Source organism: Alligator sinensis, unplaced genomic scaffold (genome assembly GCF_000455745.1).
Source record: "Alligator sinensis unplaced genomic scaffold, ASM45574v1 scaffold198_1, whole genome shotgun sequence".
Taxonomy (NCBI): Eukaryota; Metazoa; Chordata; order Crocodylia; family Alligatoridae; genus Alligator; species Alligator sinensis.
Window position 1 is genome coordinate 690,002 of NW_005841906.1, and position 20,351 is coordinate 710,352.

At 51.6% G+C, this 20,351-nt stretch overlaps 1 protein-coding gene across 6 annotated transcripts in view; it reads left to right on the forward strand.

The window, feature by feature from the left end:
- TMEM63B (transmembrane protein 63B) overlaps positions 1-20,351 on the forward strand; it is a 69,946-nt gene that overhangs the window by 35,776 nt on the left and 13,819 nt on the right. For 5 of the 6 annotated variants that reach the window (XM_025197796.1, XM_025197795.1, XM_006018564.3 and 2 more), the window contains exons 4-13: positions 4,494-4,532; positions 11,860-11,950; positions 13,219-13,256; positions 14,727-14,869; positions 15,359-15,410; positions 15,854-15,962; positions 17,376-17,446; positions 18,828-18,908; positions 19,534-19,657; positions 20,037-20,170. In XM_025197796.1, coding sequence (XP_025053581.1) covers positions 4,494-4,532; positions 11,860-11,950; positions 13,219-13,256; positions 14,727-14,869; positions 15,359-15,410; positions 15,854-15,962; positions 17,376-17,446; positions 18,828-18,908; positions 19,534-19,657; positions 20,037-20,170 — 882 coding nt within the window. The remainder of the gene's footprint in view (positions 1-4,493; positions 4,533-11,859; positions 11,951-13,218; positions 13,257-14,726; positions 14,870-15,358; positions 15,411-15,853; positions 15,963-17,375; positions 17,447-18,827; positions 18,909-19,533; positions 19,658-20,036; positions 20,171-20,351) is intronic. The other variant, XM_006018566.3, reaches the window with a different exon arrangement.

A 20,351-nucleotide genomic window follows, 5' to 3' on the forward strand; every position in this document is an offset into this window, starting at 1 on the left:
TAATTCCATTGTGGAGAGGAATGTGGATTTACACACTCAGCTTTGCTCTCCATAGCAATGAGCTACTGGGCTGACTTGTGTTTCACTGCTCTTTGTTGGGTCAGTTAAGTGTAGATATAGCCAAGCTAACTCAGGGACCCAAAGCAGTATTGCAGTGTTGGCATAGACCACTGTATCAGAGCACCTAAACTGCTTTTAGTCCTTATGCTCACTGAGAGCTAACTTGGGTGTGTTTACATGGCCCTGCACTAGGCATACCAAGTTGCCGGGGTTTGGACTGAACTGAAGCACTCCTTCCTCTTGCCTGGCTCCATGAGGCTTGGGGAGAGTTGAATTCTCTGGCATGTTCCAATCCTCATGAGCCTGCTTCTGACCTCTTGATACCACACAACAGAAGGAATCGCTGAGAGTCATTTACCTTTAATGCTGAACAAGGGACTAGATTAAAAGCAGATAAAAAATTGCAGCTCTATGTCTGTGCCCCTTTTTCCTTACCTGGGTGGGTGGGGCGAGTTGTGGGCCTTGCTGACACAAGGGAAAATGGTGCCAAGGAACCAAGAAGGGAAGGGAGGGGAGTCATCATGTACAATTCAGCTTGGGAGACATGGGATTGTTCCATTAGAAAGAAACTAATCTGAATTTGGATCTTGAGATGAATGGGAGAGCAGCATCTGGTTGCCAGCGTGGGGTGGGAAGCCCAGGACCAGCATGCACAGCTGATCACATGCACTGGCAATGTCACTTGCTGCACTAGCCTCCCTTGCAGTCATGGGGTAGGAAGATGAGGGGCCTCCGAGCAGGGAGGGGTGTCTGCTCCCAGGATAAAGCAGAATGCCTGTACCTCTGAGGCAAGGAGCTGAACTCCACTTCTTCCATCACATCTCAGGGCTTCTAGTCTCTACTCCAGGGCCCAGTCATTAAGATGGGTGTTTTTCAGGAAGAAGGTCTCACACTCTCTCACCCTCTCATAGCACACCCACAAATGAATTACAGTGGCTGAGCACTGCTGCTGCTGATAGTTACACTAAGATTTTACTTGTGGGGGGGGGGGTGAGAAATGTGGACTCCCAATAAGGAAGGGGCTGCCAGTTTGAAAACAGTCACAGGCCTAGACCATGCTGCCTGTCCCCTCCTCCTCCAGCAGCCAGTCTGCTCATTGTCAGAGCTGGCTCCTCCAATATGTATGTTCTCAATAGACTTCCCGGGTCATCAGGGTTAGCATCCATCTTCTTCCCTGGGCAGAGCAAGGGGGAGGCAGTTTCTCTCTAAATCTACTTGACCCCTTTGAGAACTATGCAAGCCTTGAATCTCCTTGCATGGCCTCTGCTTCCCCAGGGAAAATCGGTCCATCACCCCAGTGCCCAAACCCCTGACACGAACCTTTCCTTCCAGTTTTGTTTCCCAGACCTGATATCATGGATGCCCTGCCTTCATGTACCCTAATTGGGATCATGTGCTAGCATCTCATAGCTTGTCAAGGCTTGGGTTTCCCCCCTGTATTTTGTCAAGGCTTGGGTTTCACCCCTGCCCTCAGGCTTGTTGTATAGGCTGCTGCCTTTGGCAGTCCCTGTTTGCAAGTCATGGTGTTGTGCCTGGGTGCTGTGGTCTGTATAAAGAACTGCAGCTGATGTGGAAATGCCAGTGCTTTTTTTCCCTTCACAACCAGAGCACAGTTGTTATAAGCAGGGATCCTGGTTTTCCCTAATAAAAAATTGTAAATTCTCTGATTAAAACCCACGAATCTGTGATTAAAATGAAAGGCCACTATAGATAGGTAGGTAGGTAGGAAGGTATCAGTTGGCCACAGTGTTTTAAAGTGATTTGGAAGCCTACCAGTGCTTCAATCACTGTAATAAAATAAATGCTAAATACCTATAAATTTTGGTATTTGATTTTTGGGTTTTTATCATGGAAAATCAGAGCTCCCTCTGCCCCCCTCACTCACAGAACACAGGTCCAGGCCCCTCACTCCCAAGCAACAGTTCTCCAGCCCTGCTGATGCCCCTCATTCACCCCCAACAAGGCAGGTGTTGAGACCAGAGCATTGCTTCACACATGCCCTAAGCCTCAATAGCAGGGCCATTTATATGGGCTTGTGAGTGTTGGTGTGGGGTGGGGAGGGTGATTCTGGAGTCTTTGCACACAGCTGCAGTCCCCAGGGGCTGAAGGAGAGATGCATCTTCTTGGCTGAGGTCTGGAGTTTGAGCACCTTGGGTGCTAGAGGTGAGACCCTGGGGCGGGGAGGGGGGCAGGCAGTGAGTATAAAGGGGATCCAAGGGAAAGGGAGGGTTGTGTCAGGCCAGGTGAGCAGTGTTCCCAGCCTTCTGTTAGGCTCTTATCCCCATCCTTGGGATGAAGCAGAGGTGGCTGGGCTGCTGCTTCCCTGGAAAACATTTTGGCTCTCAAGTGAAGTGAAGCATCTTCATGCTGGTAACTATGGGTGCAGATGTTGAAGCCCAGGCCTCATGGGGGGGTGGGGGGATCACAACAGGCATCCCAAAGGAGATGGTTGATCTAAGCCCTTAAGCACTGTGTTTCCTGCACTGATGTCTGAACCGTGGAGGAAAAGGATTGTCCTGCCATCCCCATTACACGGGCACATTTTAAGGCAGCAGTTAAAACATTTTGCCCATCTGGTGATTTGCTGCCAGGACACCCTCCATACAGGTCAGACTTTTTTTTTTTTTTTTTCCCCCCCAGTACTTAAAATATTTGGGCTGAGGGTTTCCTACATCGCCTCTGATCCTTGATAGGGACAGTGAGTGCTCCCTTTCCATTTCCCCATATAACCTTAGGGAGCTGGTGCAAGAGACCTTAGGTTAGAGTTTGCTTCTAAAGTATATGAGGAGGAAAAGGGGGGCTAAGAGGACTTACAGGAGAGAGCCTCTCCTCAGTTCCTAATCAGGAGACTAAGAGAAGAGTCAGCGTCTTCATCATAAGGGGAAAATAATTTCTCTAAATGGACCTATGGGACCAATTTCCCTAGCAGTGTTGGGATAGGAAAGTTACTGACTTGGGCCTTCACACACTTAGTGTGCGTGGGCCATGATCTGCCTCCACTGACGTGGGGGGGAAGTGTGATGAGAGGAAGGTAGCATGACAGCACCCTGGGCCCAAACAGTAGTTCCTATAGGTTCCTGGACAGCAGCTTCCCTGCTGTCAAGGTCCTCAGCCCTCCATCCTGCACCAAAATTATTTGGTTTGTTCCTCATTTTGTGGAAGAGGGGCATTGTGGCATGTAAAACATTCCCACTGCCTGTGTAATCACATGCGCTGCTATAAGACACTGAAGAGGGGTGGGAGGAGGGAAGAGCCAGGCAGGATGCACCAGCTGCCCTTGCTCCCTGGGGAGTCAATGGGGTTTGCTGTCAGCGGAAGCAGGAGTTGGCCCGAGGCCTTTGTCTCCAGGACAGGTGGAGCTGCTTCTCCTAAAGTGTCCTCTGTCCTAATGTAACTTGCAGCGAAGGGGGATCTGTCCCTGTCTGTCAGCGTGCTGGCCAGACACCAGCGCTGTCAGGGAGACCTGAGTGTATAAGAATAGCTCAACCAAAAGATCAAAAGAGGAAAAACGGGAAGCTGAACTAGGAGAGCTTCTCTTACTTGGCACTGCAGGGTCCTGGCCTTGCCTGTCCAGGCTATCCTGCCTGCCCAGGTCCTACAGCAGCTGGCTCAGCTTGTATGCTGCTGCTCCTGCTCCACCTCAGAGAGCACAGCTCCTGAAGGTCATTCAGCATCTTCCCTTTCTTCAAGAGCTGCTCTAGGGGCATCCTGCCCGGCAAGAAGGACCCCACATCCTGGCTGCTGGGCTCCAGGCCCCTGACAGTGGGGCAGTAGGAGTGAGAAGCAGGAGTGCAGTAGGGAAGGAGGAATGGGGCAGTAGGAGTGGGAAATGCTTTCTGCCAGATTTGCAAACCATAGCTTGGGAATCTGATGTGGGATAGGACTGAGAGACTGTAGAGGTCCATGCTGAGGTGCTGCGTGCATGTCTTGCATCATCTTTCTGCTCAGGAGAAAAATAGTGCATTTTAAGGTTTGGAATTTTACAGACGCACATGAAGTCCAGGGAAGCAGTTGCTTAAATGGTAGTGCAGATTCTTTTGCAAAATCCCAAATTTGCACATGTGCACACACACTCTTCCCATCAAGTTTGCAGCTCCAAGACTACAACCCCTTCATGTGAGAGCCCCAGCTGCACTGCAGAGCTAATGGAAGTGCATTACTGAGTCAGCCCCAAAGGTTCATGTAGGATTTCACAGGCAAAAATGAAAGGTTCCCTGCCTTGGGGCACTTGCAGCCTGGTGCGGAACCGAGCTGTGAAAAGCAAGGTTTTTTGCCTTTTATTTTCTTCCTTTCGTCTGCTGGTGGACAGGCTTCTCCTCAGGATGGCAAGGAGCTGCCTGGTGAGGTGTCCTCTTAGACAGAGGAGGTTCCCTGCGTGTGCCTGAGAGTTCCCATGGTTTTAACCCTTCCTTTTCTGTTTTTTTTGCTCCCAGGCGGCGGGACTGGCAGACAGAGCGAGAGGAGCGGGAATAGTACGTTGCTGGTTTTTTTCAGGGTGTTTTTTCTTTTACCTCTCTCTCTCCCTCTCCCTGTCATTCTCTCCTGCCTTTTCTTTTGCAGTTTTTAATCTTGCTTCTGGACTAATCTGAGTAGCTGGGAGTTAGGGCTTTAGGGTCTGTGTGTTTCAGTTGATGCAGGCTCTTCCCTTTTTTCCATATGCCACATCTGAAGGAGCCCCATCCCTCGCCTTCTCCTTCCCAGATATCCGACCCTGTCCTCTAAAGGACGGTCCCCACAAGAAGCAGCCTGCCCTGTGATGCTGGAGGCTGCCCCAGCATTAACTGTGCCTTACTCCAAAACGTGTGTGTTTGCAGAAACCAGGACAAGGGACACCTCTGTTCATCCCATCCCCCACCTCCCAAAGGCTGGTTGCTCCCCACCCTGCTCACCCCTCCTCTGTACATCTGTGGATGGTGGTGCTGAGGGGCTTCTCTCGGAGCCCTTGACTCAGACTACAGTTCATTGCCACCACACAGTTGGGGCGGGAATGGAAAGGGGCTTTTTCCATCCCCATGTTCAGAGGCACAGGAGCCAGAAGTCTGGTTCTGTCCCTCCAGAAGAAACAGCTGCGAATACAGGTTGCCCTCTGACTCCACAGGCATCCCTCACTGTGCCTTCTCTTCAGCAAGGCCTTTTCCTCATGCCAATCAATTCAGCTGTGCTACCGGACCAGCGAGGGGTGGGGGTCTTCCTAGATACCTGGTTTTGGAGAGGGCCTGGTAGGTCAGGGGTGTGATTATTGGAGTTTGCTCCCTACTACCCCCTGAGGTGGCCAGCCTGCTATGGGGGGCAGGGCCTGGCCTTCATCTCCCCCCTCCCCATGCACCCTAAACCTAGCAGTTGTGCCAGGGGATGGCACTGTCTTTGTCTTCCCTAAGCTCATACTCCAGCATCAGCCAGTGTTGCAGGCATGTGCTTCCTGGTAGAGCTATGGAAGGCACCATCCGGTACCTTGGCCAGACACTGCCTGTTGCAAAACCCCAGCAACAACTGCTGGCCTAGCAGCTTGGCCTAGATAGATCCTGTGCACACACATGTTCCTCCTGCTTCCAGCAGGGCCAACATCCTTACACATTTTGACAACTTTTTTTTCCAAAACATGCACTCCGCCCTGTCCCCACCCTAGTGAGCAGCGATCTATTTGATCATCTGGTCTTGTTTGCACTACTGTCCCTGGCCAGACAGCCAGCGCTGTGCGGGAGGGGACCAGCTCTCACTGCAAAGCACAAAACAGGGTCAGGAGGAGCTGATAGGCATCAGCCCAGCAAACTGGAGCTTCTCTTCTCAGCTGTGCCCAGCTCCACAGGTGAGCTGAACCCTATCTTGAAAGCTGTTTCTGGGCATGGCATGGGGAAACCCTGGTACTTGCCCCAACTTGGTCCTCACAGGGCAATCTTGGTCTGCGTCTAGCCTTTGCTTGGGGGAAATCGGCTGCCCCGTGCTCTGTCTCACTTAGGATTATATAGGAAGGGTCAGTGCCCAGTTGCACATTCCCCTCCATTCATCACCTCCTGGCCTTGAAATTCGGGGTTCCCACTAATGTAGTCCTGCTGGGCAGGGCAGGGGTCTCTTCAAGGAGACCGGATTTGTGCTTGTCTGGCATCCTGCTGCCCTTCTTGCTTTTGACCCATGCAGTCCATGAGGCTCTGCAGCAAGCTGTTCCCAGCCTGTGCAATCTGACTTTCTTCTCGCACCTTGCATGCAGTGCCACACCCAGGTTTGTGGCCCTTTTCCCATCCCCCTACCCCCCACCATGATGCCAGCTGGCGAGAGGCACAGGCCCAGCTATGGTGCTGCACTTGGAGACAGGTCCTGCAAGCTCTTTGGAAGCACAAGCACAGCGGCACCCACGCCCAGGGCCCAGCACAGAATCTCTTTGGGAAGGCAGTACCAGTCCCCTGACCCTGCTCGCCCCTTTCTTCTCTCTTGTTCCACCCTCCTCCCCGTCCTGCCCTGGCAGGGATCCTCTCTCTGCTGCCTAGGGGGATCTCACAGCCTGAGCCATGATATGCTTTGTTTTGATGGCTGCTAGCTAACAACTGCTGAAGCTGAGCAAGGAAAACCCAATTTGGATCTATCCTCTCCCCCACCTCCACCCCAGGGCTGACAGCAGCTCTTCCCAGCTGTGTCTCCATGTAGGGTTGCGTTGGTGTGTTGTGCACACAGGTATGGAGAAACCTGCAAGGGCTGCAGCTGGTCTGCTGGCCACTGAGGCCTGATGTTCACAGCCTGAGACCTAGGGCACTGTTCCCTGCACAGCATCACTCCTAACTAGCACAGGTGGCACATTCATCTTAGAGAAGTGCTGGCTTGCTTGTGTGCTTGTGTCCTTGTTCTTCCTGCTGCCTAGACCCATGCCAGCCATCCTCTGTGCAAGCTGGAGCAGAGGATGGCTCTGTTTCATGGGCAGGGAGGGAGGAAGCAGGCCGGACCCCAGCCCTCAGGTAGAAGTGGTCCTGTCCCACATCCCGCCCACACTGCTGCCTCCTGCTTGGCTCAGCCGCCAGCCTGGGCCTAATCTGCCTGGCAACACGTTGCCCACGAGCTCCCCCTTGTGGATCCTGTGCCCGTTTATTTCCCCGTGCCTGAGGCCGAGGCCCAGACTCCGCACGGTGAGTGAGTCATAGTTGCGCAGGCACTGTGTCCCACAGGATGGGCCTGACAGGTCTCATCCTGACCCGCTTGCAGGGGCCAGGGCAGGATCTCAGCCTAGAGCACGTTTTGCTTGTGCTTTGCTCAGTCTTGCTTTAGGGGGCCTGGCTGCAGGGGCTTCTGGCATCCCTGGGTACAGTGTTCGCAGGAAGGGGCGTATGAGAGCCCTTCTGTATCCTCCTTCCTGTAATGGTGCAGTGCTGCTTCCAGGCATGTCCCCAGTGACCGCCTCCCCTTCTTGGCATTCACACTTGCCCTGGGGCTCTAGACTGGCGGTCTCCCACTCCCTTCACATCACCACCACCCTCTTTTGTGTTGAGTCTGGCCAGTCAGGTTTGATTTCTGCTCTTTTCTCTAAGTGGATCCCTCTAGCACTGCTCTCCTCCAAACAGTTTTGGTCTGTGTCGCCTGACTGGAAAAGGAAGGCCCCGGGATACAGCATAGCTACCCAACTGCAGAGCTGCAGGGATTGCTGCTAATCCCTCTCTGCTCCAGGACAGAAGGCTTCTGGGACTGAAGGGCTTCAGGCTTAGCTCAGGGTCTGCCCTGATTTGTGCAGAGAGGGGACTCCCTTCCTTCCCTTAGGGAGTGGCACATCTGCACCTTCAGCCTCAGGCTTCTTTCTAATCTGCTCCTCTCATTTCCCTCCCCACGTCCCTGAAGTCCTTCTTTAATCGCCTTTCGCTTGTGTCCTCGCTTCCAGGCAGCAGCAGCGGGAGTGGTGGGGAGATCAGGCCACTCTGCAGGAGCTGCCGTGCTCTTCTCCATTCTTCTGCCAGGATGCTTGGGGGGCAGCCTGGGCCCTCCCAGTTCCCTTCCTCTGTGTCACAGAAGCCTCTTTTCTGGGGAGTCGTCAATGAGGACCAGTTGCGTCTCCTCTGCTGGCTTCTCTTGTGCTTGCCTCTCAGTCCCTGTTTGGGCTCCTGACCTCCCTTGGGCTCCTCTCCATCTGGTCCTGTCATCATCTAGCACCCCTAATGGGGACCAAGTTTTCCTATTTCCAGTCTTCCTGCCTGCCTTCTGTTCATCCATCCTTCTACCTAAGGTGTCAGCCGCCCATTACCACTTTTTTCCCATCACTTCTCAAGGTCTCTTAACACTTGCAGCCGCTCCTTTGCCACACAGCTGCCTGTCTTGGTCCAGAACAGCAGCCCAGTCTCCTACCAGGCAGCCTTGCATGCTTCAGTAGCGAGTTCTATCTTGTGAGCTCACTGCCATGGGCTCCATTTCTTGCTATAGGATTAGGCTTGAGCATCTCAGCTTCCATTAAATGCAGTCCCTGATTGTTGCCAAGATAACATGAACCAAGTGTAGCCAATCCACGGGTGCCTGCCCGAGTTTACAGAGAACCTGAAAGAATAGCTATAATGAAATGAACTTCCTTGTTCATCCATCTGGGATGTTAACCCTGAAACAGAGTGATGACAGCATAAATGTGAGCACTGTTCACCATTTCATTGCTGATTTGACAGAAGCATCCAGCTAACATGCTTAACCTACAATCTCAGATTGCTCCTTCCCTCTCACCAAGTCTGGAAGCAGCTGTCTTCTGTTAGTTCCCAAAATCTCTAGGTTTCCCCTTTTAACTGAGGTTCAGTTCCATTTTTCACCCCAGAGCACTCCAGCACAGTGACAACTGGAGTTGATATAAAATATCCAAGTGAACAACCCAGCCCATTGCACTGCCCCGTTCTCCATCTCCAGAGTCATTCTGAAGTTGCTTCAAAATCTGCCATGGCCACGTGCTGTGGGATGCAGGGACCAGGCTACAGAAGTAGTCTGGTTTGCCCAAGAGCACGTGGGGCCTTCTCTGTGACCCAGCTCTTCAGAGAGGTCTCTTCTGCAGTTGAGTTTCACAGACCTCCCCACTCTTCACTCTCTGAGTATCCTACTGTCCAGTTTCTCCCTCAGGTAGTCACTCACTCCCTTTCCTGCCTGATCAGACATTTATTTTTCCACTCGCTGCTTTCAGCACCCCCAGCCTCCCCAGGAGCTAGCCTCCCTGGGCTCAAGAGGAGGAGTAATGTCTCCTTCTGATGGAAATACTCTGCAGTAATAACCCCAGACTTGGCCCAAAGCCCCCCAAAGGGTAGGGCACCTGTTGCTTTCCATTGGCCTTGGAGCTAAACCCCAGGGGACCAGGTCTGAGACTGAGAGCCTTCTGTGCACTCCAGCCCCGCAGCCTCCAGTGCTATGATACAGCTATGAGAGAACTAGTTGGCTCATGCCATGCAAGTGAATGACACCCCAAGTGACCCACAGGAAACATGGTTCAGTTAGTACACCCCCACCTTCCCAGTATGTTCCACCATGTAGTTTCCTTCGCTGAGGGGAAATCACTAATACACAGCACTCAGTGTCTTGGCCTCCCCCATCCTCATCCTCTGCAGGAAGTAGCTGCCTCCTCCCCCTCTATTGCTCTCTGCCTTCCAGCCCAGAGCAATTCCCCAATCTTTGCCCCCACACCCTGTTTTGCTTTGGTTTCCCCTCGTGGGTAAGTGAGGATTTCCCACCTGCCCCTGAAGCACAGACTGTGCTGAATTTTATGGAGAAAGCTATGCCGAGCCTGCCTCCAGGGAGCTCAGCCAGTCCTCTCTGGCTTTCCCAGCACTGGGGATTCCAGCAAAAATGAGGGACAAGCTGCTGCTCTCACTGTGCACTACCCAACTGCACTCTGAGCAGCTTGCAGGCTATGATAGCAGTACAAAGGCTGAGGATAAGGAGTTGAGGAATTAGGTTGGGATAGTCCGCATATGGCCCCTGAGGTACCCAGCTCTCCTTAATCAGAAAAGTGAGGTCTACGGAAACTACGTGTCCCAGGATGCAGTCCAACCTGTCTATCCAGTCTTTGGTCACCTTGAGACAGATGTCTGAGAAATGTTGCTGTTCTCTCCAGAATGGTAGATGTGCCCCCTAGCAGCTAAGCCAGCCAGGAACTGAATACTAGAGGTGCCTCCATACACACTCTTGTCTGTTCATACGCTTGACCTTCAACTTGCTCACAGAAAGGAAAACAGGGTCAGGCAGTTAGAGCAGGTCTGGGAGGCAGGTCACCTGGGTCCTGTTCCGGGCTTGGCCACGCTTGCCTCTATGTGATCTTGAACAAGTCCCCTCCTCTCTCTGCGACTCTTTTCCTTTGGAAGAATGGAGCTGATGATATCGCCAGCTAAATCCTTTGAATGAAATGCATGAAGGAAAATGTTATGATATATTTGCAAAACTGTGTACAGCACTATAATATTCCGCAGATGCTAACTCATTCTGTCCAGCCCTCTCATTCACCGGAGGAACATAGAAACTGGACCAGTGGCCTGTCTCTAAGGGCATTTTTACACATGCATGTGTCGCTTTAAAGGTGCTTTGCATTGCACCTCAGAGGGGCTTTATTTCAAAAGTACGCCGCTGCCATTTTCTGCCTGTTGACGCACATTTTGCCACTTACAGAACTGCACGCAGTGCAGTGAAGCTCACCTCAGCTTGTGCGGAGCAGACTCTCCAGTGTGTCCCAGGGGAAAAAAAGTATGTGTATAAATGCCCTAAGGTTGCCCAATACCAAAATGCTTCAGGAAAACATGTCAATACCTACTAGTGGGTATTTATAGAGCAACCTGTGCCCAGGGAAGTCTTTGGTTAAATTGTATATAGCCCATACACATTTCTCCCCAACCTAGTTCCTGGGTCGTCTTGTATTCCTCATGGAGTCTTGTTCTTATATTTTTAAACTTGGCCTCAGCATTCTCCTTGGGCAGTCACATGTTGTATGGCAGTGGTTTTTAAACTCTGATATATGTACCCTGAGGGATACATGCCTAAATCTTAATAATGATCATGGAGTTTATGATTGTTCATTGCACAGTGAGTAATGGCATTGATGTTGGCATCAGCACTCTGTTTAAGGAATGAACACGTAGAAACATGTCAGGTATGTAGGATATGAGTAGCAATATTTTGCAGGTAAAAGGGTATGCAGCCAAAAAAAATTGAAAACCACTGCTATACAGGATTTTTGTTTAATTAACCAATTTAAAGTTGTCACCTAGATTTCCCATGTGGCTCCTTGCAGCTGTGTCACAAGCAACCTACTCATGACACCCATTACCATGGAGCCCTCTCCTATATCCCCTCTTATCCAATATCCATCCCCACTCCAAATTTGGTAGGTCAAATCTCTCCTCCTTAGCAGCATCCCCAGGACCCTCCTCACCTGGGGGCAACTTTGTCCTCACTCTCTAGTACACATGCACAGGCGCTTCATGTTCTCTGGCCTTTGGTCTGGGCTGCAGCTTAGCTGTCCTGCTGTTGCTGACCAGACCTGGGAGTGAGGGACTACTGGGGAGAAAGGGAGAGGAAGGAAAGGGAACCTGCTTAAACATACTCTCTTTGTCTGTTCCTGTGAATGCCAGTAGAGCTCTCTGTCTGTCTGTCTGTGGGTCAGGCCCTGGAGGCCAATCTTGTCCATGTGGTATAAGGAGGGACTCTGCTAACTGCTTGACACTCTGCTCTCTGAGGCTCTTCTCTCTCCATCTCGCCTGGGGCAAACTGACCTGAATTAACCTCTGATCTTCTGGGTGCTGCTGCTTCCTGGCCAGTCTTCTCTGCTCTCTCCCACTGACTCATTGATTTTCTTCCCCTCTGTTGTAATTCCAGCGTGGCCTCTGCTCTGCACTCTGACAACCACGACCGCTATGAGCGCCTCACTTCCGTCTCCAGCTCCGTGGACTTCGACCAGAGGGACAATGTGAGTAGCAGCAAAAATCAGTGTAGCACCTCCTGCCTAGGTGGCTTATAGTCCATTGCATGTGCCAGCTGAGCCTTGGGACCAAGGCAGCATCATCCTTCGCATTCCACAAGAGGAAAACGGAAGTGCAGAGAAGAGAAGCCTTTTACCCAAAAGCCATAGAGAAAATGAGTCCTGACTTGTTGTCCAGTGCTCTAACCACTGGGAAATACTCCACTCCTGGTTCTGAGGGAAAAAACCCAAGCATCCAGATCACCCCACCACACCCTGTCAACCAGTTGCAGGAAGTGAGGTTCTCAAACTGGTCCCAAATGGGTGGTGGTTGGTTGCATGGTGTTGGCTCTTCCACCTCACAGCCAGCTGATAAATTCTTTTAAAAGTGACAAGGCAATTGAATGGTCCCTTGCTATGTCCTTTTTCTCCAACAAGCAGCTGTAGTTAAATTAGATGGCAGAGTCCAGGATCCAGCAAATCCCGGCGGGCTTCCCACAAGACATCTCTCACCCCAGACCTGCTCTGTCCTAGAGGAAGCTTTGGCTTAGTTCCTGCTTCCTCTGGCTCCTTGTGCACTGTTCCTCATCTGGCCACTCTGGGCCTGACCTTGTGAGAGAGAGCTTCTGGGCTCACTGGTCACTGAGGAGAGTTGAGCTGTCCCCATCACCCATGATCAGAAAGCAAAATGGCTCCTTGGGAAGGGTGACCAGCCAGTTGGTGGTATTGTCACAGACCAGACCCTGACAAATGCTGTGCTTAGGCAACATCACATGATAATCATGACCTACCCCAGATGGGCATATTCACAGTCCTGTACCCCCTGAGCACGTATGGTCTGTGTCCTCCCTGAGCTTCCCACTTTGGCAGAGTAAGCCAGTGGGAATCAGGGAGATGGGAGAGCAAACACAGCTTTCTGCTTGCTGGAGAGGAGAGAGGAGTAGCATTTACACAGGAGCCCTGGCCTGTCCGAGGAGGGGCACTTCTGGGAATATCTAGCCCACCCACCCCTGTCTCCATGCTCCAGACCTGGGAATGTGGTGGTAAAGTGGTTCTGGGAGTGTCCCCCACAAGTACCCAGGAGACCAAGGTCTTAAGACTGCCTGCAGAGACTGGACTTGGAGAGGCTTCCCTGGCATATTTCTTTGGTTTGTAGTGTGTGAGCGGCAGCTGTGGGCAAGGCCAGGGATACAGTGTAGACCTGTTCCTAGGGCTTTAGAGAGGGGTATGCTGAGATGCCACAGTGTAACACAGGCTCCTGTTGTCTCTCTGTGCAGGGATTCTGCTCCTGGCTGACAGCCATCTTCAGGATAAAGTAAGTGCAGCCTTGGATCCAGGCACTAGTTTTACAGCAGAGATCCTGCCTGGACCTAAGTAGCAGAAGAGGTGGGGGAGACTTCATCCTTTAGAAAGTTAGTCATTTGTGTTGTAGTTGCACCGAGAAGCCCTGACTGGAATCCAAGCCTTTTGTACTAAATACTGTACAAGCATGTGGCAAGAGACATTCCCTGCCTCAAGCAGCATGCAGTCTGAGCAACAAGGACAAACTGTGGAAGAGTCACTTCCTAAACTTACAGAGCAGGATTGGAGACAAAATAGCTAAGTGACTTGAGGACACCCAGCAAGTCAGAGGCAGGAAAAGGAAACCAGCCCTGGTCTCCCACAGCCCTGTCAAGTGCCTTAGCTGTAATCCATCCACTCTGCCCTGCCCCACCTCACCTGCTTTAAGGAAGGGATCTGCCATAGCCTGCTCAGTCCATTGCCATCAATAAGCCAGGGAGCCTAAAGTAGCAGGGGGCTCGATTTGATGACCCAGGAATTCCCTGTCCATCTTACTGTATTTACTCAATTCTAAGATGAGATCCATTTCCCTCCCCCCCATTTAACTTGGGGAAAAAAAGCCCCTCATCTTAGAATCATTTATGGGGGGAGGCAGGTTGCTGCTGTGGCTTGAGCTCCAGCCCCTACCTAGGGTCAGTGCCAGAGCTGCTGCCTGCCCCCACCCCAATCCCTGCTATCTCCTTCCTGTAGCTTCTCCCCATCTCCCCTATCCCTCATGCAGCCTCTTCTCCCCTGCCTGCCGCTCTCCCTCCATGTTTACTTTTGCTCCATGCCACCAGGCTTCATTCAAGCTGCAGGATGGGGCACTGAGCACGGCCCCAGAGCAGCACTGCACAGCCCACATGTGCTATGTGCCCCAGGCTAGAGCAGGGATGGAGTCTGTCATTACAGAGCAAGGGCAAGGAGGCAGGAATGGGGGGCAGGGGCTGAGGGAGGAGAGGGGAAGGTGGAGCAGAGGCAGAGGGGGAAGGGAATAGCTTGAGTCTTGGGGGAGATGGGGGCAGGCACAAGCAGGGGGTAAGACATTTGACCACCCCACACCACCTGTCATCCTGCTGCCTACCCCCTGCAGTGGTGGAGGGAAGAATTTAAGGTAGCTCTTCAATAATTAAATTCTGTACCTGGAAAATTATAACACACTAATTTTTCCATGTATAAAATCTAATTATTGAGGAGTCATCTTACATTTGGGGTCATCTTAGAGTTGAGTAAATATGGTATGTTCCTATATGATCACATGGACCCCTAGCTGGCAGTGAGCTCAGTACTTCCCATCCAGAGGTCTCAAAGCACTTTGGTTATGTGGGATCATTTGGATGCTTTTAGCTCAGGCTTCAGGGGTTTGTGCACTTCGTGCTTCAGGTGCCACAGCCACAGTGTTGGGCTTTCCTCTAGGACTTGTTCCCTTGTTAACAGTGCCTCATTGCCTGCCTTTCCTTGCCAGGGACGATGAGATCCGGGATAAGTGTGGGGGCGATGCAGTCCATTACCTTTCCTTCCAGCGGCACATCATAGGGCTGCTAGTGGCTGTGGGCGTGCTTTCTGTGGGCATTGTGCTACCTGTGAACTTCTCAGGGGACTTGCTAGGTGAGTAGGGGAGTGGAGGAGGGGCTCCTGGTAGATTGGTTCCCAACTTAGGAAGATAAATAGTTGGTCTTGTTCAGCACCCGTACCCCTTTCAGTGATCTAACCCCAGCATACCATGTGGGGAGGATCAGGGTGGATCAGGGTCTATGGTCTCTGAGTGCAAGTGGCTGTAACTTGGGGATGGGGGGCAGGGTCTCGCCATGTCTGGGGAAGGTGTCACAATGCCCATAAGCAGCTTTGCCCCCACTGTATTGTGTTTGGGACCAGAGTGGCTCAGCCAAGAAGTCCGGAGTGCCCAGATGCTTTGACCTTTCACCTTTATATCAATTAAAGGGTATTGTGAGGAAAAACTTCTTGTTTCTTAGGGGCATTACTTATGTGACACCTAAAGCAGGCTTGCCCAGGCCCATCCCCACCATTCTGGGTACCCCACACCACAACTCGGTTGGGTTTAATTGAGTGTGTCTATCTGTCCGTCTTTCTCTCCAGAGAACAATGCCTACAGCTTTGGGAGAACAACTATTGCTAACCTGAATTCCCGGTATGTTTTGGAGGGGGTGGATTGGGCCCCTGGCATATGTCAAGCAGAGCCCCAGTGGTTGGGGTGGGGAAGAGTGGGACACTACCCCATGGTGTCATCCAGCCTCCCAGTGCACGAAGGCCCTGGTGGTCACTGTGCCACTGTCTGTGTGTCCTGCTGCTGTTGTTAGCCCAGGCAGGCTGCAGAGTCCACCCCTAGCAGTTTCTACCTGCAGAGCAAAAGCCTGGGTGCAGGCTCTGGGAATACCATGTTATTGAGTTCAGCCCAGAGCAGCAAGCTAAGCTCTGAGGCATGTGAATTGTCCTCCCTACACTATGCTGGTCAGCCTGGCCTGGCAGGGTGACTGGCAAGGCATGAGGTATCTGCTGAGTGAGAGGAAGGGAATGGTGGGCCCTGTGCCAGCTGCTGGGTCTCTGCTGAGGGTGGCTTCTCTCTGGTATCAGGACTCACCTGCTGTGGCTGCACACAACCTTTGCCTTCCTGTACCTGCTGCTGACAGTGTACAGCATGCGCCGGCACACCTCCAAGATGCGCTACAAGGAGGATGACTTGGTAAGTTCCACTTGCCCTTCCCTGTGCCTCTCTGCCTCTCTCTTCCTCTGCCAGCCTAGGCAGTCCTCCAACTTACATTGGAGGTACTGCCCATATAGGGGTCTTACCCCATCTCATCCCAGTGTACATGTAACAGCCCCAGGTCTCCCAAGACCCCACTAAGAGTAGAGAGGTGCTTTCCTCTTCTGCCTCTTCCCATTTGGAGGTCCTTCTACTGCATGGATTCTGGGCTCCCTTGTTGTTTGTCATCTCATCTACATCACTTCCCAAGCATAATGCCATCACCACAGTTCTTTGCAAACAGCCTCAGTGTAGTTCCCATGTCTACACTGTGCAGGGGATGGGACATGGCTTGGCTATGTGTCAGGTTGTCATCTGTGCAATACCACCAACTGGCAGGTCACCCTTCCCAAGGAGCCATTTTGCTACCTGACCATGGGCAATGGGGACAGCTCAACTCTCCTCAATGACCAGTGAGCCCAGGAGCTGTCTTACAAGCTCTGGCCCAGAGTGGCTTGATCAGGTTGCCTGCAGTTTGGTGTTTGAAGGGATGGTGTTACCTAATTTTAGTGTTAGAAAATGGCTTGGACAAGATTAGTTTGTTCTCTGCAGAGAGCATTTGATTACAGCAATTTACAATTTTAAGCATCAGACAAAGAAACAACAGAAAACTTTGCCTAAGTTAAGACGCAACAAAAACTTTGCATAAGTCTTATGTAGTCCCAAGGACAGTGTGTCTGCAACTGTCTAGTTGGTCTAACACAAGATATCACCTCCCCAAGAGTTCTGATTACTTTTGCCTTCAGCCTGGCTTTCAGAAGTTTTTCTGGGGTCTGCACTTCTTGGCAGGTCGGGGCACAGGTCCCACAGTTCTTATTTTTACTTGCACTTTTATCAGTCATCTGCACACTGTCTCCTCCTTGGCTGTCTTGACAACAACATGTCCTTTGCCCCTTTCAGGATGTTTTCCTGGTCTGATGTTTATTTTCTGGTCTTGTAGTGTCCCCAGTATTCACAGGTTTTATCACGTTTATGGTAGGGGCGGCACTGTTTACAGAATGCCTGCTTCCCACTTTGAAATCTAATCTGTTGTAGCCCCCAGCTTTCTTAAATCACTTAGGTTATTCACTGCCTACTTAAGCTGTCTGATTCCCCTTCTTAAATTATTTACTCAACATCTTTTCCATTGGTTACAGAATTAGTTGAAGGGCTCACAACTGCGGTGACTGTCGGGCATTTGCTAACAATGGAGGCAGCCTGGTAGAACTGGATGCATGATCATAGCCATTAATAAACACCTGCTCCCCCCCAACCTTAAATTTGGCCTGCCCTTGGTCTCTTGGCTGAAACCTGGCCTCCTGCCTGCTGGAGTCCTTGTCCAGTTCTCACCTGTCACTCCCTTGTCTCTTCCAGGTGAAGCGAACTCTCTTCGTCAATGGCATCTCAAAATATGCTGAGCCAGAGAAGATCAAGAAGCATTTTGAGTGAGTTTCTATGCTTGCCCTGAATCTCAACCAAAGCTGCCCTCAGTGGGGAGTAATTTTTGAGGGGAAAATGTTAACTTTTGGGGCAAAAGAGAAAATATACAACATTGAGCATTGAAAATATTCAGCCCTAAAAGAGTAAAAAACATGCATTTAGAAATATTATCACAGTTATTTTTTTCTTTTTGTAGGGGGAGGTTGTAGCTCGGGTGCCTCATTCCCCATTCTACTTTAAAGGCTGAATTGTAACTCCCATGATGCCCTGCTGTCTCCCCTTTGACAGAAGCACTCTGGTACATCATGGGATTTTGTAGCCAGACTGCATCATAGGAGGTGAAGTTCAACTTAGGGATCAAGTCCAGGGAGGAAATTGGGGGTATGCTGCTCACAAAATGCAAGTCCAGGATCATGCTGCAGTGGTGTTTCTGAGTCCAAAGTCTTCAGGCATTGGTGACATGTAGGCGGTGATTGTGGGTGTATGTGCACCCCCTGAGCATGGCGGTGCACCCCCTGTGGGCAGTCACTGCTCACCACCTTCCCTACCTCCCCCCACATTGCTGCCGACACCTCTGGCGTCATCTGCAGGCAGTCCACATTGGCCACTGCCACCGCTGCTGGTGGCGTCTGCGGGTGGTTGCCAACCAGTGGTGGGGGCTCCCGCCCCCGCCCCCCCCCCCCTGCCACTGACAGCACTATGGCTGCCTGTGGGAGCTCCGGTCTTGCCGCCTCCAGCAGTGCTGCCGTTGCCTGCGGGAGCTTGCCGTGCCCTCCCCAGCCTCCAGGGGCACGCAGCGTTCAGTTTTTCAGTAAAGATACCATTTTTTTTGGAAAGCAGATGCTACACTAAACTCAGAAACCAGTTTTTCCTTCAAAAAAGAATTGCGGGTTGTAAAATATTGAGAAGTCTTCACTCTTGTCATTGTTCAGTGCCTCAACTTCCTGCCTGCACAGAGCCTTGAAGCACAACAGGATCATGGGATGGGAGGGGAGGAGATGTATATGGGGTACCCAACCCCCTGAAGTGGTACAGAGGTCATTAATCCCTCCTGTATACCCCCATACTATTATTTTTAATTGTCTGAATTCCATGTCACACCTTCTCGGAAGCCGTCTTCCAACTATACCCACTTCCTTCCGGTGCAAACAACTGGAGGGGCCTCCCTCTGGTGCCCAAGCGGACAGCTTCCTCAGCAGGCCCTCCCAGAAGCTTTCACGTGGCTAAAGGAGCTTGTTAGCCACATTCCCTGGCAGTTGGGACTTGGCCCATGAGCTGGAGCACCCAGACCTTAGGACAGCACTCCCTCCAACTACAACAGCTTTGTTGGTGCTGTATATCTCAGCCTCGCTTCTGATTAGCTTGAGTGGTTTCTTCTGTTTGCAGGGAGGCTTATGCCAACTGTACCGTGCTGGAGGCGCGCCCTTGTTATGATGTGGCCAGGCTCATGTTTTTGGATGCAGAGAGGTAAAAACTGGGGTGAGGGGACAAGGGCTTCCAGGAACATTGCACAGAGCTAAAGGAATGCTGCTGGGCTGAGAGGGTGATGTCCAGCAACATAAGGGGTTTCCCTTCAGTGGTGTGAGGCCAGCCCAAAACGGACCTCCTGGATCATAAAGTCCAATCACCTGCTATTTCAGGCAACCCCCTTGTATAATCTCAAGATGGTTGAGTTCTAGCTTAAAATCAGCTAATGACCGACCCTTGCCACCTCTCCTTTGAAAGGCTGTCTCACCACCTCATTGTGACAGAACAGATCACTAGTAAAATGTGTGGGATGGTCTTGGATTAGTCTTTAGTTAGGCGCTGTCTCCACCACAGAGCCATGGAGCTGGGTACCACTTGACTTGAATGATAGTCCCTGCTCAAGGGCAGTCTAGAAGTTACATGGGAGTGGGGCTGCAGGTTAGAAGGGAGGGACATCTGCAGAGCTGGACGTAGGGAGCCCAGGTCTGGGGTAGCATGTCCAAGCATGAGTTTGCTGGTATGCTGTTCTCATTGCTTTCCACTCCAACTCTCACCCTCCCTGAGCAGAGCTGGTGCCATGAGAGTTTTTATGAGCCCCTTCTCCTCTTGCCACCTTCTGTTACAGGAAGAAAGCTGAACGTGGGAAGATCTATTTCACCAACCTGCAGAGCAAGGAGAACACCCCAGCAATGATTAACCCCAAGCCCTGTGGCCACCTGTGCTGCTGTGTCATCAAGGGCTGTGAAGAGGTAAGCAAAGGGGGTCGGTGAGGTCTGTATACAGGCAGTCATACAGTCAGTTTACAGGTGCTGGGACATCACCCCCATTTTAAGCGCACTGGCCTGACAATGCTGCCAGCTCCTGCCAGTATCAGCACAAGAAGGGCTGTGTCAACCCACCCCCCTGACCCATTTGCTTTGTTAACTCAGCTTCTTTCAGCCCTAATAACAAGCAGAGCTGATGTATCATGAGGGTGGTCCCCCTGACCTAGTGGCACCCCACAGAACTCCTGCCCCTGACAACCACCTCTCCAGCCTGGGGAGGAGCAACACCAGGCAGGTGCCCAGCCAGGGGCCCAAAGGAGCAGCTACACAGTAAATGGGGCTCTGTGTTCTGACTTGTGTCCAGGTGGAGGCCATAGAGTATTACACCAAGCTAGAGGAGAAGCTTAAGGATGATTACAAGCGGGAGAAGGAAAAGGTGAATGAGAAGCCTCTGGGGATGGCCTTTGTCACCTTCCACAATGAGACCATCACAGCCATGTGAGTGGAAAAGGGCTGTTTCACAGAGGTGTGGTTGGGAGGAGGTGGTGGGAGGGGGAATTGGGTCCCTGCCAATGTAAGAAAGCTCCTGCCAGGCCCAGAGGAATTGGGTACCTGCCAATGTAAGAAAGCTCCTGCCAGGCCCTGTAAATCAGCAGAGGTCCAATGCTGAGGTTGGCCT